General features: G+C 39.1%; 2 protein-coding genes across 6 annotated transcripts in view; one reads left to right on the top strand and one right to left on the bottom strand.

The window, feature by feature from the left end:
• Positions 1-1575: 1575 nt before the first annotated feature.
• Positions 1576-15080, bottom strand: ALG11 (ALG11 alpha-1,2-mannosyltransferase). Of its 2 annotated transcripts, none has more exons than XM_081129851.1 (4): positions 14980-15080; positions 10458-10688; positions 5900-6831; positions 1576-2830 (listed from the first exon to the last, which is right to left on the bottom strand). In XM_081129851.1, exons 1-4 carry the CDS (start codon positions 15021-15023, stop codon positions 2559-2561), a joined length of 1479 nt encoding a protein of 492 aa, XP_080985977.1. In that variant the 5' UTR covers positions 15024-15080; the 3' UTR covers positions 1576-2558. The 2 variants fall into 2 exon arrangements, with proteins under 2 accessions (XP_080985977.1, XP_080985978.1); XM_081129852.1 differs by having other exon boundaries at positions 10458-10604; positions 14980-15042.
• Positions 15081-15162: 82 nt separating this feature from the next.
• ATP7B (ATPase copper transporting beta) overlaps positions 15163-16106 on the top strand; it is a 287630-nt gene continuing 286686 nt past the window's right edge. For 3 of the 4 annotated variants that reach the window (XM_081129849.1, XM_081129847.1, XM_081129845.1), the window contains exons 1-2: positions 15163-15624; positions 15959-16066. In XM_081129849.1, coding sequence (XP_080985975.1) covers positions 16010-16066 — 57 coding nt within the window. In that variant the 5' untranslated portion in view covers positions 15163-15624; positions 15959-16009. Of the gene's footprint in view, positions 15625-15649; positions 15720-15958; positions 16067-16106 lie in introns of those variants that run through there. The other variant, XM_081129846.1, reaches the window with a different exon arrangement.

The raw sequence follows: 16106 nt of genomic DNA, 5'->3' as shown, positions 1-16106 counted from the left end.
TTTTTTTCCCCTTTAAAAAATTTTTTTCTTGGCATGTGAAGCTTGAAATATTAGTAGATAGATAAATAACTCAGAATTGGAAGAGTACATGAGGGGTATAAACCTATCATTACTGGGAAGAGTATCCAAGATAATGAAAATTACTTCTTTAGATCATATTTAGATACAAATAGATTACTATTCAACAAACATGCACAACTGGAAATAAGAATGTGAATCGATACTGCTGTGGGTTCAAAAGACAGCACACTCAAAAGCAGTGTCTTATAGGAATAGTCCCTCAGACCTTCTCCAGATAGTAGCTGACATATTGTTCTGACACTTTTCATGGTATCAATCATTCAGAAAACAAAAACAAAACAGAAAAACCACATTAGGAACATCAAAGTAAACATATATGCAATTTATATTTTCCAATGTTTTTGATAAAAATAGTTCTGAAGAAACAAGCTTGAAAAATGTTTCATGGAATTTCAGAATCCTTCCTTACTACATTCGCTACTCATGCTCTATTTCAGTTTCTTTGTCTTTGCCCCATGATTTTCTTTGGGTAGATGGAATGGACAATGGTATGAGTCCTACCTCAAAGACTAGGTGTAAGAAATGAGATAGCACTGGGCTGGGAACACGCAGGTTTTCATCCTGATTTTGTCATTAAATAGCTTTGTGATACTGAAGGAGTCTAAATTCTTTAAACTGCTCATCTGTAAAGTTGAAAATAAAAGAAAACTGGACTAGAGAATTTGTAGCATTCCTTCCAGCTCTGCCAGTCTTTCTTTTATAAATGGAATAATCTCCAACACAAAGCTACGTTGGTGTGTCAGAATATCCTGGGACTCGGTTTTGCTGCTTTTTGATCTAACTGCAGACAAATCAACAATGTGATTGGGAGTAGATAATAAAACGGCTGGATCATGAATGGAGAGAAGACTGAAAAGGAAAAACATACCTCTTTAATGTGCCCCTAACACAAAGAGGTATCAGACTGGGAAGGAGGTCAATTCACTGAACTAGAAGGAACTGACTATGTATGCAGAAAATGCCAAAAGTTGTATGTCTCTATAGCCATGCTGCGCATATACATATATTCACTTTACAATGCTAGATATTTAGAAGTCCTGCTAAATAATACTGATTCCTAGCTACTGGCTTAGTAACCAAGAATCTACACAGGGTCCTAATGCAGTGATAAAGATAGGATTACAGAAGATATTTACTATACATTGCTACTTTTTTAAAAAATCCTCACCCAAGGATATGTTTATTTTTTATTTTTGAGACACAGGAAGCGGGGGAGGGAGGAGGAGAGAAAGGGACATCCATGTGAGAAACATTGATTGGTTGCCTCTCGTATGCACACCGAATGGGGAATGAACCTACAACCTTTTTTGGTATACAGGATGACACTCTAACTCAGCCACCTGGCCAAAGCGGTTACCTTTAATTAAAGTAACTTTTATAATTTTCAAAGTACCTTCACATATTTTCTATGTTAGTATCAAAACTCGAAAAGGGAGTGGGGACAGGGATCATGATGTCCAGATTATAGATGAAGAATTATAGATGAGACTCAGAAAGATTAAGGAAAAGCTTTAATGTCAAAAGATCAATGTTTGTAAAATGATGAAGCTGAGGCCCGGCTCAGGTATGCTAACAGCTAGCCCAGTGCTCTCTTTAGAACGCCACCTTGTCATCTTACAATGCACAATGCTGATCGTAGGGACTGTGTACATGGATCTGTATGCTACATCATCACTATTGGAAAAACAAGTAATTGTGATGTTCTTACTCAGACCTCCTAAATGACTTACAGCTAACTTCTAGCTTCTGAGATGTGGAAATGTTAAGGAATAATGAAAGGCTCATACAAATATACTGACAGCACTAAACAAAAAACTATTTTCACAAATACTTAGTTATGGAAAAGATTACTGGCAGTACCTTGACCTCTACATGCCTATGCACACCCAGAGAGCAATCGCAGTCAGTCATCTTTTGATTTTTAGAATATGATTAAGCCTGCTTGAAGTTTCTTTTTTCTTTTAAGAAACTCATTAGATATATTCAAAAAAGGTCCTCTACAATACCATTTAAAATATAAATGTACCAGAATTTTTCTATGTTCTTTCCAAAAATGTCAGAACAATTCTAAAGTACTAATCAATTATCAGTCATCCACTTTTCTTTCAACATTTCCTTTTTTCTAAAAGGAAATTCTCCTTCCTGGTTACTAAAGTAAAAAGTGATTTGACAAATGGGATTTGAAAAATACGGACTATACCAAAATTAAGATTGTTCATTTTTTTTCTTTCAGATCCATATTTTTCAGATTTTGAGACCAAGCACTAATCTAAATTTTTACATTTAAACATATAAGGTTACCTTTTCTATTTAGGTAATTTTGCCTTTTTCCCTTGAAATAAATAGTTTTCCTTTATATCTAAAGAACATTGCTTATGCTGACTTTATTACAAGAGGGAATGAATTTAGAAAAATATTAACATGTGAAGGTTTTTGCCTATTTTACTTAAATATCTTTAATTTGTACAGATTTGGCATTATTTAAATAACTTCTCCACAGATGATAGGAATGTCACTTCAAAAGCCTGATCAGAGAATCTTCTTACAGATGCACGAGCATTATTTCTGATTTGGAGTCTCTTTTCCTCAGACATGGAAAGAATATGAGCCATAGTCTTGGCATAGCCTTCTTCACTTTCAGCCAGAAATCCAGTTACTTCCCCTTCATGAGGAATGACAATGTCAAGCTTCGGGCCCCCTGAATTGTGTGCAAGGACAATTGTGCCAGCTGCCATACACTCAACAACTCCTGAGGAAAAAACAAAAGCATGTAGTTTTTAAAGTTTTGAATATATTCATAAGAACAAGAAAGAGCAGGAACCTTTAAATATTTTAAGAGACTTATGAGAAATTTAATTATATGTCTATGTCTATGAATTTGCTCATTTAACCTCCATGGTGCAAAATAAAATCATTTTAAGGTTTTTAATTTTCAAACCTTCACAATAATGCTGCTTTGTTCTTAATTAAAACAGACAAGTAGCTGGAAGAACAGTCTATTTAAAATAGATATGCTGTGGATAATAAAGTAGAAGACTAGAGAAGTTAGCAAATTGGTAGATAATTAATGGGTACTGAAACATAAAAGGAGTAAAAAGATATCAGAAGCAAAAATATCACAGTTCAAATTAGAGCATTAGGAGAAAAAAAGAAAAAAGCCATCTCAGTGAGGCATATTATTACCGATGCTCATCAGTAATAAGCCTGGATTTTTGGAAAACTTGATACTGTGTGCCCAAAAGCAGTGAACTAAATGAAAGTTTTGGTTAGTTTCTGCCAAATAATGTAGGTAAGGATAAAAGTTACTCTAGCCAGCGTTTCTTAACCGTGTTTCTAAAGAAAATTAAGGCCTTTAGAAAGTGAGTTGACTAGAGAACTGATATTTTAGATGCACAGTAAAGAAATGAAATCCTTAAAATTGTTCCTTGGACACTGGTAAAATCTCTATGGAACAGAATTTTCTGCTACTGTTATAATTTGAGTTCTTATTTGAAAAATATGGATTATACCATAATATTCTGTTCATGTCTGGGCACCATTCCTTTATACTTTCTCAGAGACCTCAGTCTAATCAATTTTATCCCTTCTCTCCAGGATTTTCCACCTCTTCAGGTCATAAGTCCTTCCATTGCTATTGTCTCATCTTTCTTCTCCCTTTCACACATAAACTTCTGAAAAGTGTGGTTTGCACTCTACTTGCTCACCTATACTCAATGCTCAACTTACCACAATTCAACTCTTGCTCCCACTTCTCCATTAAACTGTTCTTGCCCAGGTCACCAGTGACTTCCTTATCTGGCCCCGCACCTGGGAAGCATGGAAACTTGTTGCCCTTACTCCTCCTCCCCACACACTCTCTTCCTTGGTTTCCACGACACTGCACTATACTGGTTTTCTTCCTCCCCCCATTTCTTCTCTTCTGCTTGTCTGGCCCCTCTTCTTCTGCCCACTTCTGAGCTGTTACTGTTCTCAGCAATTTGTACTATGGGTCTCTACACACTTTCTGTAGGCAATCTTACCCATATCCGCGGGGCCTGCAGAATTACCTGGACAACAAAATCCTCAATCTGTATTCCCAGATCAGGTCCCTCTCCTGTACTTCAGGCTCATATATATAAGTGCCTGCTGGATGCAAACATGTACATGTCCCTCAGACAATTCAAACTCTACATGCTATAAACTTGGCTCATTAACTGCCTCTCCTCTTGGATGCCCTCTCTCGGTAAAAGCCATCACCATTCACACAGTCATCCAAATTAAAAATCCTAGGCAGTTGTCTCTGACTCCTCTTTGTCCCTCATTTAACACATCCAATTAATCGCAAAATCCTGCTCAATCCTTCTTCAGAATTTTGCTGGTGTGTTCACCTACCAAGTTTGGAGTGCCAACACCTCTCATCCAGTTTGCTGTAGCAGCCCAACTCATCTTCCTGCCTTTCTAGTCTTTCTCTTCCTGCTTCTCATCTCACCAATCTATTCCCCATATTGCAGCCACAGTGAAATCTAGGAAACAGAAAGCTTTTAAATCCAATACTTAAAATCTATCTTTTCCCACTGGCTTAACGTGGCCATGTGATCTGGCCACAGGTCACTCCTCCATTGTCTTGCTGTTCCTTGCCATACTGAACTCATGTCCCTTGAATGTGCCTGCTAAAGCTCCTTTTGTGATGCCTGTCACCATCTTGTATCTACCCTTTGTTAACTACCCTCCCCTCTTTTGCATGGCTATCTTCTAATTACTGTTCAGGTCCCAGCCTAAGTGTCACATCATTGCCTGGGCATTGTTCCCTGACCTCACAAGTCTGTGTTAGGTGTTTCTCTTAGGTGCTTTCCTATCATCCTGCACTTGCCCCAGCAGAGCACTCAGCACACTGTGCAGTTAATGACTGTTTAACTTGTCTGTATCACTCACAGAGCTGTGAGCCTCTGAAGGTAAGAGCAGTTCCTACCTCACAGTGAATCCCAGCACCCACCCCAGTGCCTGGCACAGTAAATGCTCAATAAACTGTGGCAGGAAGCATGGGAAGTAAGACTCCATGCAGAAAGTTTGGATCAGCAAGTTCTTGCTGTATGTCTGAACTTAGTACTGTGCTACTAACTAGGGACAGAAAAGAATATAAGAGAAATTGTAGCCTTAGTGCAGGAAACTTCACTTTTATGGTTTTCTATTTTCCCCTAACACCTAGCAGTACAAGGCACAAGTAGGCACTTGAGACATATGTTGAACCAAATCAGACACAAAACAGTACTTGATTTTATACCAAAATGTGTACATAACAGGAGGTCAGAGAAAAGTAATTTGTGCTGGAATAAAGCTAAATTGAAGGGCAAGGAGATTTAAGTTAAACACTTATAATGGGATTTGGCAGAAAGAAAAGGAGAGCCCATTCCCATAATGAGAACAGAATCAATAAAAGCAGCTATGAATTTCTGTGAGGTGGCCAACTGAAGAGAGTGGTTCTCAGCTTGATGCAAAACAGAATCACTTAAAGAACTTTACCAAAATACCTACTCCTGGGCCCCTCCCAGAGATTGACTTGGTTCTTCAGTGGGATTAGGGTAGGGCCCAGGAGTCTGTACCAGCATGTAGACTGGGGTAGGTAGGGAGAAAATAATGTGGTGGTTCAGAGCAGGGGCTATCTGGGTTACAATGTGGGCTCTATCTCTTAACTGTTTGTGACTGAACTTGGGCACGTTCTAAACCTCTCTGTATCTGAGTTTATATATAAAATAGAAAAATTTCCAGAGTATTATTATTTTATCAAAACAACCTAAAATGTACATCTCATAGCACCAAACAAGTTAAAGGACAAACTCACCAATCCCAAAATGCTCGTTCCACATGGTATGCAGACCAATTGTTCCTTCAGACAAGTAATTCTTTAATTCATCAAATGGAATATTTATTTTAAATTCCACATCTTCTTGAACTCCTAGCTCCTCAGAAAGCCTCCTTAGTTGGTTTACCCTAAATTCATCAGCTTGGTTACGACAACCTCCAATGAGGACAAGTTTAAGTGAAGGAAGTGCCTCAGTCTTCTTCATATTCAACAATTTAGCAAAGGCTCTTATCTGCAAAGGATGATTCTTTTCAGGTCTGAACTGGCCAACAGAAACCAGTAAATGTCCTGGGTTCATCTTTTTCTCTTGTAAGGGAATGTCCAGAAATGTCTGTACATCACAAGGTGGATAAACAATGTTAGTACAATGCCCAACCTTCCACAGTGACAGAATATGATTTAGTGTCCAAGAAGAATTGACCATGACTACATCACTGCAAGAACCAACAAGTCCGTAAATAAAAGCAAATAAATAGTAGTAGATGAGCTTTACTTTGCTGAGAAAAGGATTCCTGGTAATGAAGGCCGCATTATTAAATCCAGCATTTTGATTCTTCACTACAGAGAGCATGTCAGTGCTGATAGTGGGATAATGAACATAGCTTCCAACTCGGCAACCGCCTAAATACTTAAACAGAGGAAGTGTGAAAGCGTATCCCATTGAATCAATGTAAACATCAGGAACACACTGCATCAGAGCTTCCCAGCCAAGAAAGATGGATCCTAGACTTTGGCCCAGCAGTGTGAAGTGAGGATAGAGTGAATCTTCCACAAGGTAGCGTTTCCTTAAGAAAACAAACTTCACTGGGTGACTTAATCTGATGTTAAATCTTCTGAATGCACCTTCTAGTATTTGCTGACTGCTGACATTAACATCACCAGTATAAACAACATAAACTGCTGCAGGATACCTAAAGTAGAATACAATAGTTAAGAATTTCATTAGTTTAGGTTAAAATCAAGCAAAAAGTTGTAGATATTTTTTTCTTACAATTTTAAGCTCATTTTTAGACTAAAAAAAATGTTTTCCACTCATTGCATTTGGACTACTGACCTCATTCTTTCCTGCCCTACAACTAAAATGTTAGTCCTTCAAATGAGTCTTCTAGTTCTTTGCTGTCTCCTCCACTAAATTTAGCATAGAGCAGACACAAACAAAAACTGATTTATGAATGAGACGTTTCATTTTCAAGAAATATTAAAAAATTTTATTTTGACAACTTTCTCAGCATAAAAATGGTAGTAAAATATTAATAAAATAAATGAATTAAAATTCACTAAAGATATTTTTAAGTAGAATCATAATGCTAAAGCATTTCTTAGTGTTATCTGAGAAATACAAAAAGGTTTTAAAAGCTAGATCTTGTGTCTGCAATGCAATTAAATATATAATTATAATAGAAATATATAAAAGTATACTCTTATGACTTTTAATGCTTTGGCCTCCCTCTGATTGTGTTTGTCATTATTCTTTAAGTCATAAAAGTTATTAAGTACCTAGTATGAGCTACTAGATTCTGGGGATTCAAGGATGAGAGTCTTTATCCTCAAGGAGTTCAGTCCAGTGGAGAAAAGAAATATAAGCTACAAAACTGCATGATATGTACTGATAAAGACAGCCACAGTACGCTGTGGAAGGCTATAGGAGGAGCATCTAACTGCTCCTCCCTAGTCCCCTCCCAGCATCCAGAATGACCCTTTTAAAATGTAAAAAGGAATGTCATTTCTGGTAGCTTAAAGATGGCTACAAGTCTTGGCCACTTTTCCATTAACAGGTGGGATCTATGTTCCCTCCCTTGGAATAACATTGGGCTCTGAGACTGCTTTTACCAATAAAATATGGCAAGAGTGACAGTTTCAGTTTCTGGACCCAAGCTATACTGCTTCTATTTTATTCTAGGGGAGTCACCGGTCATACAAGAAGTCTAACTATCTCGAGACCTCCATGTTGTGTGCAAGCCCAAGGTAGTCACATACAGAGGCTGCCAGGTGACAGAGGTGCCCAATGGCCCCCAGCTGTTGTTATCTCAGCCCAGGAACCAGATATGAGTGAAAAATCTTTCAGATGACTCCAGGCAAAGCTGCCACTTAACTGTAATGTATGAGTATGAGGGATTCCAAACAGGGCCCATCAACCCCTAAATATGAGAAATAATAATACAGTCTTATTTTAAGCCATTAAATGTTAAGGTAGTTTGTTATGCAGCAACATATAATCAGAATATCATCTCTCTGCTTAAAACCCTGTGGTTGAAAAAGGGGTTCTATGGAAAGTAACCTCACAGGGTGATCTGATTATAAATTCCTAACTGGACAGGTCATGGTGGGTAGTCAGTCATGCCCCAGGCATATAACCTCTTTACTAAAAGGCTTATCTTTGCCTTAAGCCAGCCCTGTCCATCATTTCTGTGCATCTAGGTTAATGCTTCTTTGAAATGCCTCTTTTCAGACCCCTCCTTCTAAATGGTGACTATCCTCAAGAGCATATAATCTTGTTAACTACCCTGTACCTCCTTTTTTCTCACCTTCATGTAATCCTCCTTAAGGTCCCCCCTTAATTCCAAATGCATAAAAGAAGCTGAAAACTCATTTCTTGGAAGCATTTGGAATCTTGCTCCCTGGCATATGTTGTCAGTTTGGTTGAAATAAACTCATAAAAATTCTCTAAAGGTTTAGATGTTTCTAACGTCGTCAATCCTCACATGATTTTCCACAGCACTTAGAATAAAATCTAAACTTCTTACCCTGTTCACTCAAGCCCTGTGTAACCTGGGTCCTGCCTCCCTCTGGAACGTCCTCTTCTACTTTCTCCCTTGCCTACCAGCGTTCAGCCAAACTGGCAGTCCTTTCTTTGTACAAGCCTTGTTCTTTCAGTCTTAGGAAGCTTGCAGTAGTTGTTCCCTCTGCCTTGAATTCTCTTTTCTCATCGTCACTATCTTTTCATAAGGTAGGCAGTATAACATGGGGTTTAGAACAGGGGCTCTAGTAACTCAGTTTCCTTGTCTGTCTGAATAATAGTAACAACCTCACAAGATTGTCATGAGGACTGAGTGAGTTAACACAAGTAAAATATTCTTTAAGCAATGCCTGGCACATAGTAAAAGCTCAGTAAATGTTAGCTACTTCTGTCATTCAAAAGTATTTCCTTAAAGAATTTCCCTAATTGCACAATCTAAACACTATATTTTCCTATTTTAATTTCTTATATAGCACTTCTTACCATTTGATATTTTTCTTCTTTGCTTATTATCTTCTGTCTCTCAACTAAAATCTAAGGTCTACAAGAGGGACTTGATCTATCTTGTTCACCATTTACTCTTAACTCTTCATAGTGCCTGAAACAGAGTAGGTTCCCAATAAATATTGCTAGATCGAATGAAAAGTATACTGTAGCTTATGCTGAGTCAGGACAGACTTGTAGAAATTAACTGAAGAGAAAAAGATTATTTCAGAAAAAAGGGAACACTATATGCAAAGACAAGGAATCTAGAGAAAGCATGATGCTCCCAGTTCAGTATGCTGGAACACAGTAGATGTGAAAGAGCAGAGAGGGATGAGAAACAAAATGGGGCAAAGCCAAGATGAAAAAGTATCTCCTGTGTCATACTAATTACTTGGATTTTTTTTCTTGTAGGTGAGTTAGGAGTAATAGGGGTTTGTGGGGAGTATGTGTACAGATATAAAACTTTACCACTGCCTTCCAGAGTTAGATAATCTCCTTAAGAGACAAAGGTAATACACAGAGTTATAAGAAGAATAGTACAGATTAAGGTAGCGAGGGCTGCAAGGTAGTGGGAAGTAAGCTGGATTTAAGAAAATTCTTTGGATTTAGGGACTTATGGAAGATGGAAGAGGAAATACAGGGGTGGTGGCTAGAAGCCAGGATGGGCCAAGAATATAGAAATGTACAGCTATACCCTGTGAAAGCTTTGGAACTAAATGAAGGGCATGTGACAGGAAGCAGAATAACCGTGGAAAGGTAATAATTTTCCATATATGATAAAATAATAATGAAACCTGCATTTTACTATGCTTTTTCCTTTCTAAAAGGGAATCATAAATATTTTGGGGATGAGGTGGGGAGAAAAAAAAGCCTAAAACATTAACTGATGTGTAACACCATATTCTTTCTAACATGGTAACTTACTTAAGACTATCCAATTGATAATAATATCAGAATTAGAATCAAATACATGCTTCATAAAGATTATTTTGGGTATGCCATCACTGACTAAAAGTGCACCACAGTACTTTCTGTTTATTATCCAATCTCTTCTCCATACACTCTTCCAAGATGACTAGTTTAAATTATGCCATAAAAGAGCAGATACTTTCCATTTTTTTATCATAGCAACTAAAGTTCAATAGGATCTTGTGAGGCAGGTTGGCATATGAGAGAAGTATTTCCTTGTTGAAGAATAGTTAAAAAATGAATTCCTGGCTATGAATAAGGTATTAGAGAAAGATGAATTCTGGGTAATGATTTTTTTAAAAAAATGTTAATATAGCAAATTAGCTAAGAAAGATGCATACCTACTTTTTCTGCAGGGCCCTTAATGCACACCATAAAACTCTTTCTCCTCCGCCGCCAGCATTGCAGTATGGATGAAAAAACGCAATCACCATTTGATCTTTCCCTTTTTTGCCAGTTGATGCTGAGTTTTTCCTTCTTTGTAGTAGCACTCTGATTCCCCAAAGGATAAAGACCAAACACAAACATAAACTTCCACATACAATTAGCCCAGGGAAGAATAATGAATAAAAAAACCTGAAACAAGAGGGAAAAGGTGAAAACTGATATAATGCCCATTAAAAACAGGACGACAAAGTAAAGTCTACCTTTACATATCTGCTTTATATATTAGTAGCAGAGAAAATTTTTATAGCTTGGGAGTCTGCTAACGAAGTACTCAATTATTAAAATTCTAATGCTACAAAATATCTAGTGACAAAAGTTTAAGTCCCCTTTAATTCCAGTCTCTACAGTAATGTTAGCAATTTATTTTTTCTTCTTAATTAGTACTAAAAGATCAATGTTGAGCCACCTTTCTCCTAACTCAATATATGTGTTAAAGGATTAAGAAAGATTTAATTATTAATCTCAATAAGACATTAGTAATATCATCTGACCCACGAAATGATAATATGTAACCCCCCCCAAAATATGTCTTCTTCTCTCTCTTTTTTTAAAGAATAGTTTATCGATTTTTAGAGAGCAAGGGAGAGGGAAAAAGGGAAATATCAATCAGCCTGCAATCTAGGCATGTGCTGTGACCGGGAATCAAACTGGCAACCTTTAGGTGCACAGGATAATGCCCAACCAACTGAACCACACTGGCCAAGGCAAAATATGTCTTATTTAATGATCAATATTCCATTAGGTAAAAGTTTGGTGAGATAGTAAGTCATTTTTATTTTCTCACTTCACATCAAGTAGAACAATTTCTGAGGTAAGCGGAACAGAATTTTAATTTCTCCATTTGGTCTGTTTACATGACCCTAAAATCACTGCCTTCCCTTATTTGCCTCTGAATGAGCTGCCAAAAACCCACTAATATTTTACCTCATGCACATTAGTAAACTCACTCCCACACTCACTGCTAAAAGGCTCTCTATTATTGCCATGTCAACTGAAGCTCTGCAAAGGCAAGGACCCAAACTTGTTCACCACCATATCCCATAATACCTGGCAGAGAGAAGGCATATAATATCTATTGACTGAATGCAAAATCTTATTACCTCCTTAGATGTTTCTTAAATTATGTTGAAATAATTTCTCAAGTTGTATTTCTCTCTTAGGATCGGTACTTACCTTAGTATTTGTAATACTGTGCCTACACTTACGGATTTGAGGGACTTGTAAGTCACGAAAACAGTAAAATACTAAGACTTAAATAAAAAGTCAGGGAACAGAGTAAATACAGAGTTAAAGTATGTTGCGGGGAGAGAAGACAGGCTGGTGGGGAATAGATATACAGGTTCTAAGCCTGTACATAGTACTGATCAGCAAGTTGAACTCTGGGCTGCTTAATGATCAAACCAAATGTGGGCATATAGTGTGTAGTTACATACTTTTCACTATCCATAAGTAGAGAACACACAAATTCTTTAGAAAATAAATATTGATATTCAGCTTTAAAAATTTTTTTATTTATTGATTTTAGAAAGAGGGACAGAGAGAAAAAAACATCAATTTGTTGTTCCACTTATTTATGCATTCATTGGTTGATTCTTGTATGGGCCCTGACCAGGGATGGAACCTGCAACCTTGGCGTATTGGGACGATGCTCAGACCAACTGAGCTATCCGGCCAGGGCAATGATACTCAGTTTTGAAATAAATTTCTCATGTGGGATTTCCTTATTGTGATCAAGCCCATTACTTAAAGAGGTATTTCACTTATTAAAATTATTTGGTCTTGCTCCAGCTGGGTGACTCGGTTGGAGCATCATTCCGTACACCAAAAGGTTTCCAGTTCAATCCCTGGTCCAGGTATGTACAGGAGGCAACCAATTGATGTTTCTCTCACATTGATGTTTCTCTATCCCTCTCTCCCCCTTCCTCTCTCTCTAAAAATCAATAAACATATCCTCTGGTGAGGATTTAAAAAATAAAAAGATTTGGTCTCAGGACACCTTTATACTCTTAAAAATTACTGAAGACCTCATACAGATTTTGTTTACATCAGGTTTTTCCAATCTTGGCACTACAGATATTTTGGACCAGACAATTCTTTGTTGTGGAGGTTGTTCTATATATTATAGGATTTTTAGCCATACTCCTGGCCTTGATCCACTGGATGCCAATAATATCCTGCCGATCAAAACTGTCTCCAGGCATTGCTAAATGTCCTGCAGGGGCAAAATCACCCCTATTGAGAACCACTGGTTTAAACTGATTATATCTACCACTTTTTTAACATATTAGAAATGAAAGCTGAGGACTTAAAAAAATATTTATGAATTAATTTAAAAATGACGAATCCATTACATGTAAACCTATAACATTTTAATTATTAAATTTTTTTTTATTGATTTTGAGGGAAAAACAATGATTTGTCATTCCACTTATTTATGCATCCATTTGTTGATTCTTATTTTTTTTTTTTAATGTTTTTATTGATTTCAGAGAGAGGAAGAGAAGGGGAGAGACAGAAACATTAGAAAGAGAGTCATTGATCGGCTGCCTCCTGCAGGCCCCCTACTGGGGAATGAGCCCACAACCCAGGCATGTGCCCTGACCTGGGAATGAAACTGTGAACTCCAGGTTCATGGGTAGATGCTCTTTTCTATTGCTTTTCATAGAGAGTGGAAGGGGGGGGGAGAGAAACATCCACCTGAGAGAGACACATCAATTGGTTGCCTCCCGCAGGCACCCTGACCGGGGATCAAGCCTGCAACCCAGGTATGTGCCCTTGGCTGGAATCAAACCCACGACCCTTTAGTCTACAGGATGACGCTCTAACCACTAGGCTAAACCGGCTAGGGCTCATTTGTTGATTCTTGTATGTGCCCTGATCAGGGATAAAAACCTAAATCCTTGGCGTATGGGGATGATGCTCTAACCGACTGAGCTACCTGGCAGGGACCTATAACATTTTTATTTTAAATAACCCTGTATTTTCCAAAACAAAAAAGGAAAATTAGTAAGGGTGTCAATGTTTTATTTTGCAAATCTCTTTGATGTCTAGCTTAACAGAAGATAGTGGCTTCTTGTGTCTGCTTCTGCATTCAACCTGTAGTGATATGTTGTTTTATTTCAAGTATTTAAAGTAAATGCAGACTCACACAGATATATACTAGGAAAAGGGAGCATATTGTAACAGCCTTTTCAGATAGTTGGGGATATTTTTCTGTGATACTCTACAGAACTAGAAAAGTTATTCATTCAGCAAACATTTATTTAGCCATTACAATGTGCAAAGCACTGAATTAGGGATATTTCAAATGAAAGGGAGGGATATGAAAGCTCTGAAAATAAACTTTCCTGCTCAAAATGTTTTAAAAAATCATTATAGAATTTGAAGTAGAAGGGACAAAAATGAACAGAGTACCTGAATTTTGGAGAGAATACATAAATACTGCTCTTCAAGATGCTATTTTGTTAATTATAAATTTTCAACCTGAACTAAAACGGGAGGGGGCAAAAGTAGGTTTACAATTGTGAGTGTGTAAAACAGTTTATTCTTGTATTATTATTTATTGTATTATTTTCCATACTAACAACTGTAAACCTACTTTTGCCACACCTTGTATGCAGGTGTTAAAAGAACTGGTTAGGTAGTACAGACTAGGTCCTTCTGTTTTATTAGTGTAGGACAAGACAAGTAAAATATAGTACTATTTCAATAACAAGTGTGGGGAAAACGTCTAGAAATTTTTTCACTCAAATGTTAATAGCCGTTATCTCCCAATGGGTAGCATTCTTAGTGAATTTTCATTTTTGCTCATCTATTTCCTAATTTTTCTATAAGAAACAGTTTATTACCTGAGTAACAAAGATAAATGCAATAATATTTTATATTAACTATTCTTACATTAATCAGAAATAAAAATCAATGGACGGTCAAGAAGCAGGGGATTCAACATAAACTTTGCATTTAAATAACATGTTAACGACGACAGTTCTGGTGAGTGAACAAGGAGAAACTAAGGCGTGAGAAATAAGATCCAGATTCTTCTTTACCAAAAAGACAGACATGACAGATTGGAAAATGATTCGTGGCTCCATAATAAAGGAAAATGACCAAATACGAATAATTTTACAGATGAATTGGAGTGCAAACAAGAGAAAGAAAAAGCTGAAACAGGGACGGAAACTCAGGCCCTCAGCAAACAGTGGGGCAGGCGAAGGAGGTAAACTGAAATATTTAGCATGAATATTTTTTAACCCAGTCGGCTCCAGTCTATTAAGAAGACACCAAAGTGAAAGAGCCGCTCACTGGCTTTAAGAAAACAGTGTAGCTACGTGACAAAGAAAGCCCTTCCCCGCGAACTTCAGTTGCATGGGCGGACAATACCACTGCAATACAGAAACCTGCGAGCCCACCAACTCCTCACCTCAGTAACTCGCACAACCACCAGCCCCTGTCAGCGGCCGCCATCTTCAGTCTACCCCGGAACTCGGGGAAGCGCTGCGTTGTTTCTCTTCTCTATTGGCTACTGAGGAAGCGTGAGGTGGCCGACTTTGCGTTTCAATTGGTTGATGGTAGCAGCTTCCCACGGCCTTCCAGCCAATAGTTTCCCCTGGGGCGTAGACAAGTTTTGGGCGCATCCAGAAAGAGTTGGGCCGCTGGGTGGGCGGTGGGCTGGGGAGGGCGTGGCCTGTGATGGACAGCGGCGCTCCAGCTCTTGGCCCCCTCCCCCACTGGAAGCCCCGGCTCCCGCGTCCCGGTCCCCCAGCCCAGAGCCTGCCACCCGTTGGAGACCAATGGGAGGCTCTTGCGAGTCTCGGATCGATTTTCTGGGTGCAGAGTTCACTGCCGAGGCGGCTGCGGCGTCTGGGGACCGCGGTGTCCAAGAGTCAGGCGCGGAACCGGAGAGCGGACCCCACGCGGGCGCCGGTTACACCTCGTCTCTCTCGCCGCGGTGGGCGATCCCTGGGATCTCCGTCTTCTGCCAGGGTCTGCGCGGCTCGCCCGCCCTCCTTCCCTCCCCGGCACGCGTCGGAGCTGAAGACTTGAGTCCGAAGTGCACCGGCCCGAGGTAGCAGAGACCCGGGAGGGAGGATGGACCCCTCTAGGGGGTCCCGGCTCCGCCGATGACCCTGAAGCATCGGCAGGCCGGCCTCCGGGACAAGGGTGAGGGTCTGAGGCTCGCCCTCCCCTCTGGCTCTCCTGCCCCGCCCCAGCGGCCAGGGGTTCGGTGACACGTAACTTTGAATTAGTCGGTGGGGTGAGAACTGCAGATCCTTCGTCCGAAATGCTGGGGTCGGTTCTCAGACCCCGCCTCTGATTAGAGCGGAATCACAAAGATGCTATCCACACCTCGCTCCTCTCCTCCCTGCATTTTAACAGCGCGCTTCTTTTTCACTAACCAGGTGACCTTGGGCTCTGGACCGGATCACAGAAGAAATTGGTTTCTCTGGGAGATGATGCCTGAACAGGAGGAGAGACAGATCACAGCTCGAGAAGGGGCCAGTAGAAAAGTAAGTTTCCTCCCCGGCGCCGTGCGGGCACACCTGCCCC

Source organism: Miniopterus schreibersii (genome assembly GCF_964146895.1).
Source record: "Miniopterus schreibersii genome assembly, chromosome: 2".
In the NCBI taxonomy this organism is placed as follows: Eukaryota; Metazoa; Chordata; class Mammalia; order Chiroptera; family Miniopteridae; genus Miniopterus; species Miniopterus schreibersii.
The sequence above is the reverse complement of the archived record's forward strand: the minus strand, read 5'-3'. Positions and strand labels throughout refer to the sequence as shown.

Bases quoted from the DNA above. Each gene is read 5' to 3' on its own strand.
- ALG11 (XM_081129851.1), bottom strand. From the start codon at position 15,023: ATGGCGGCCGCTGACAGGGGCTGGTGGTTGTGCGAGTTACTGAG. The intron at 10,689-14,979 runs GTGAGGAGTTGG...CTCTTGTTTCAG, and splicing joins TGGTTGTGCGAGTTACTGAG to GTTTTTTTATTCATTATTCT. The intron at 2,831-5,899 runs GTGAGTTTGTCC...TTTTTTCCTCAG, and splicing joins GAACGAGCATTTTGGGATTG to GAGTTGTTGAGTGTATGGCA.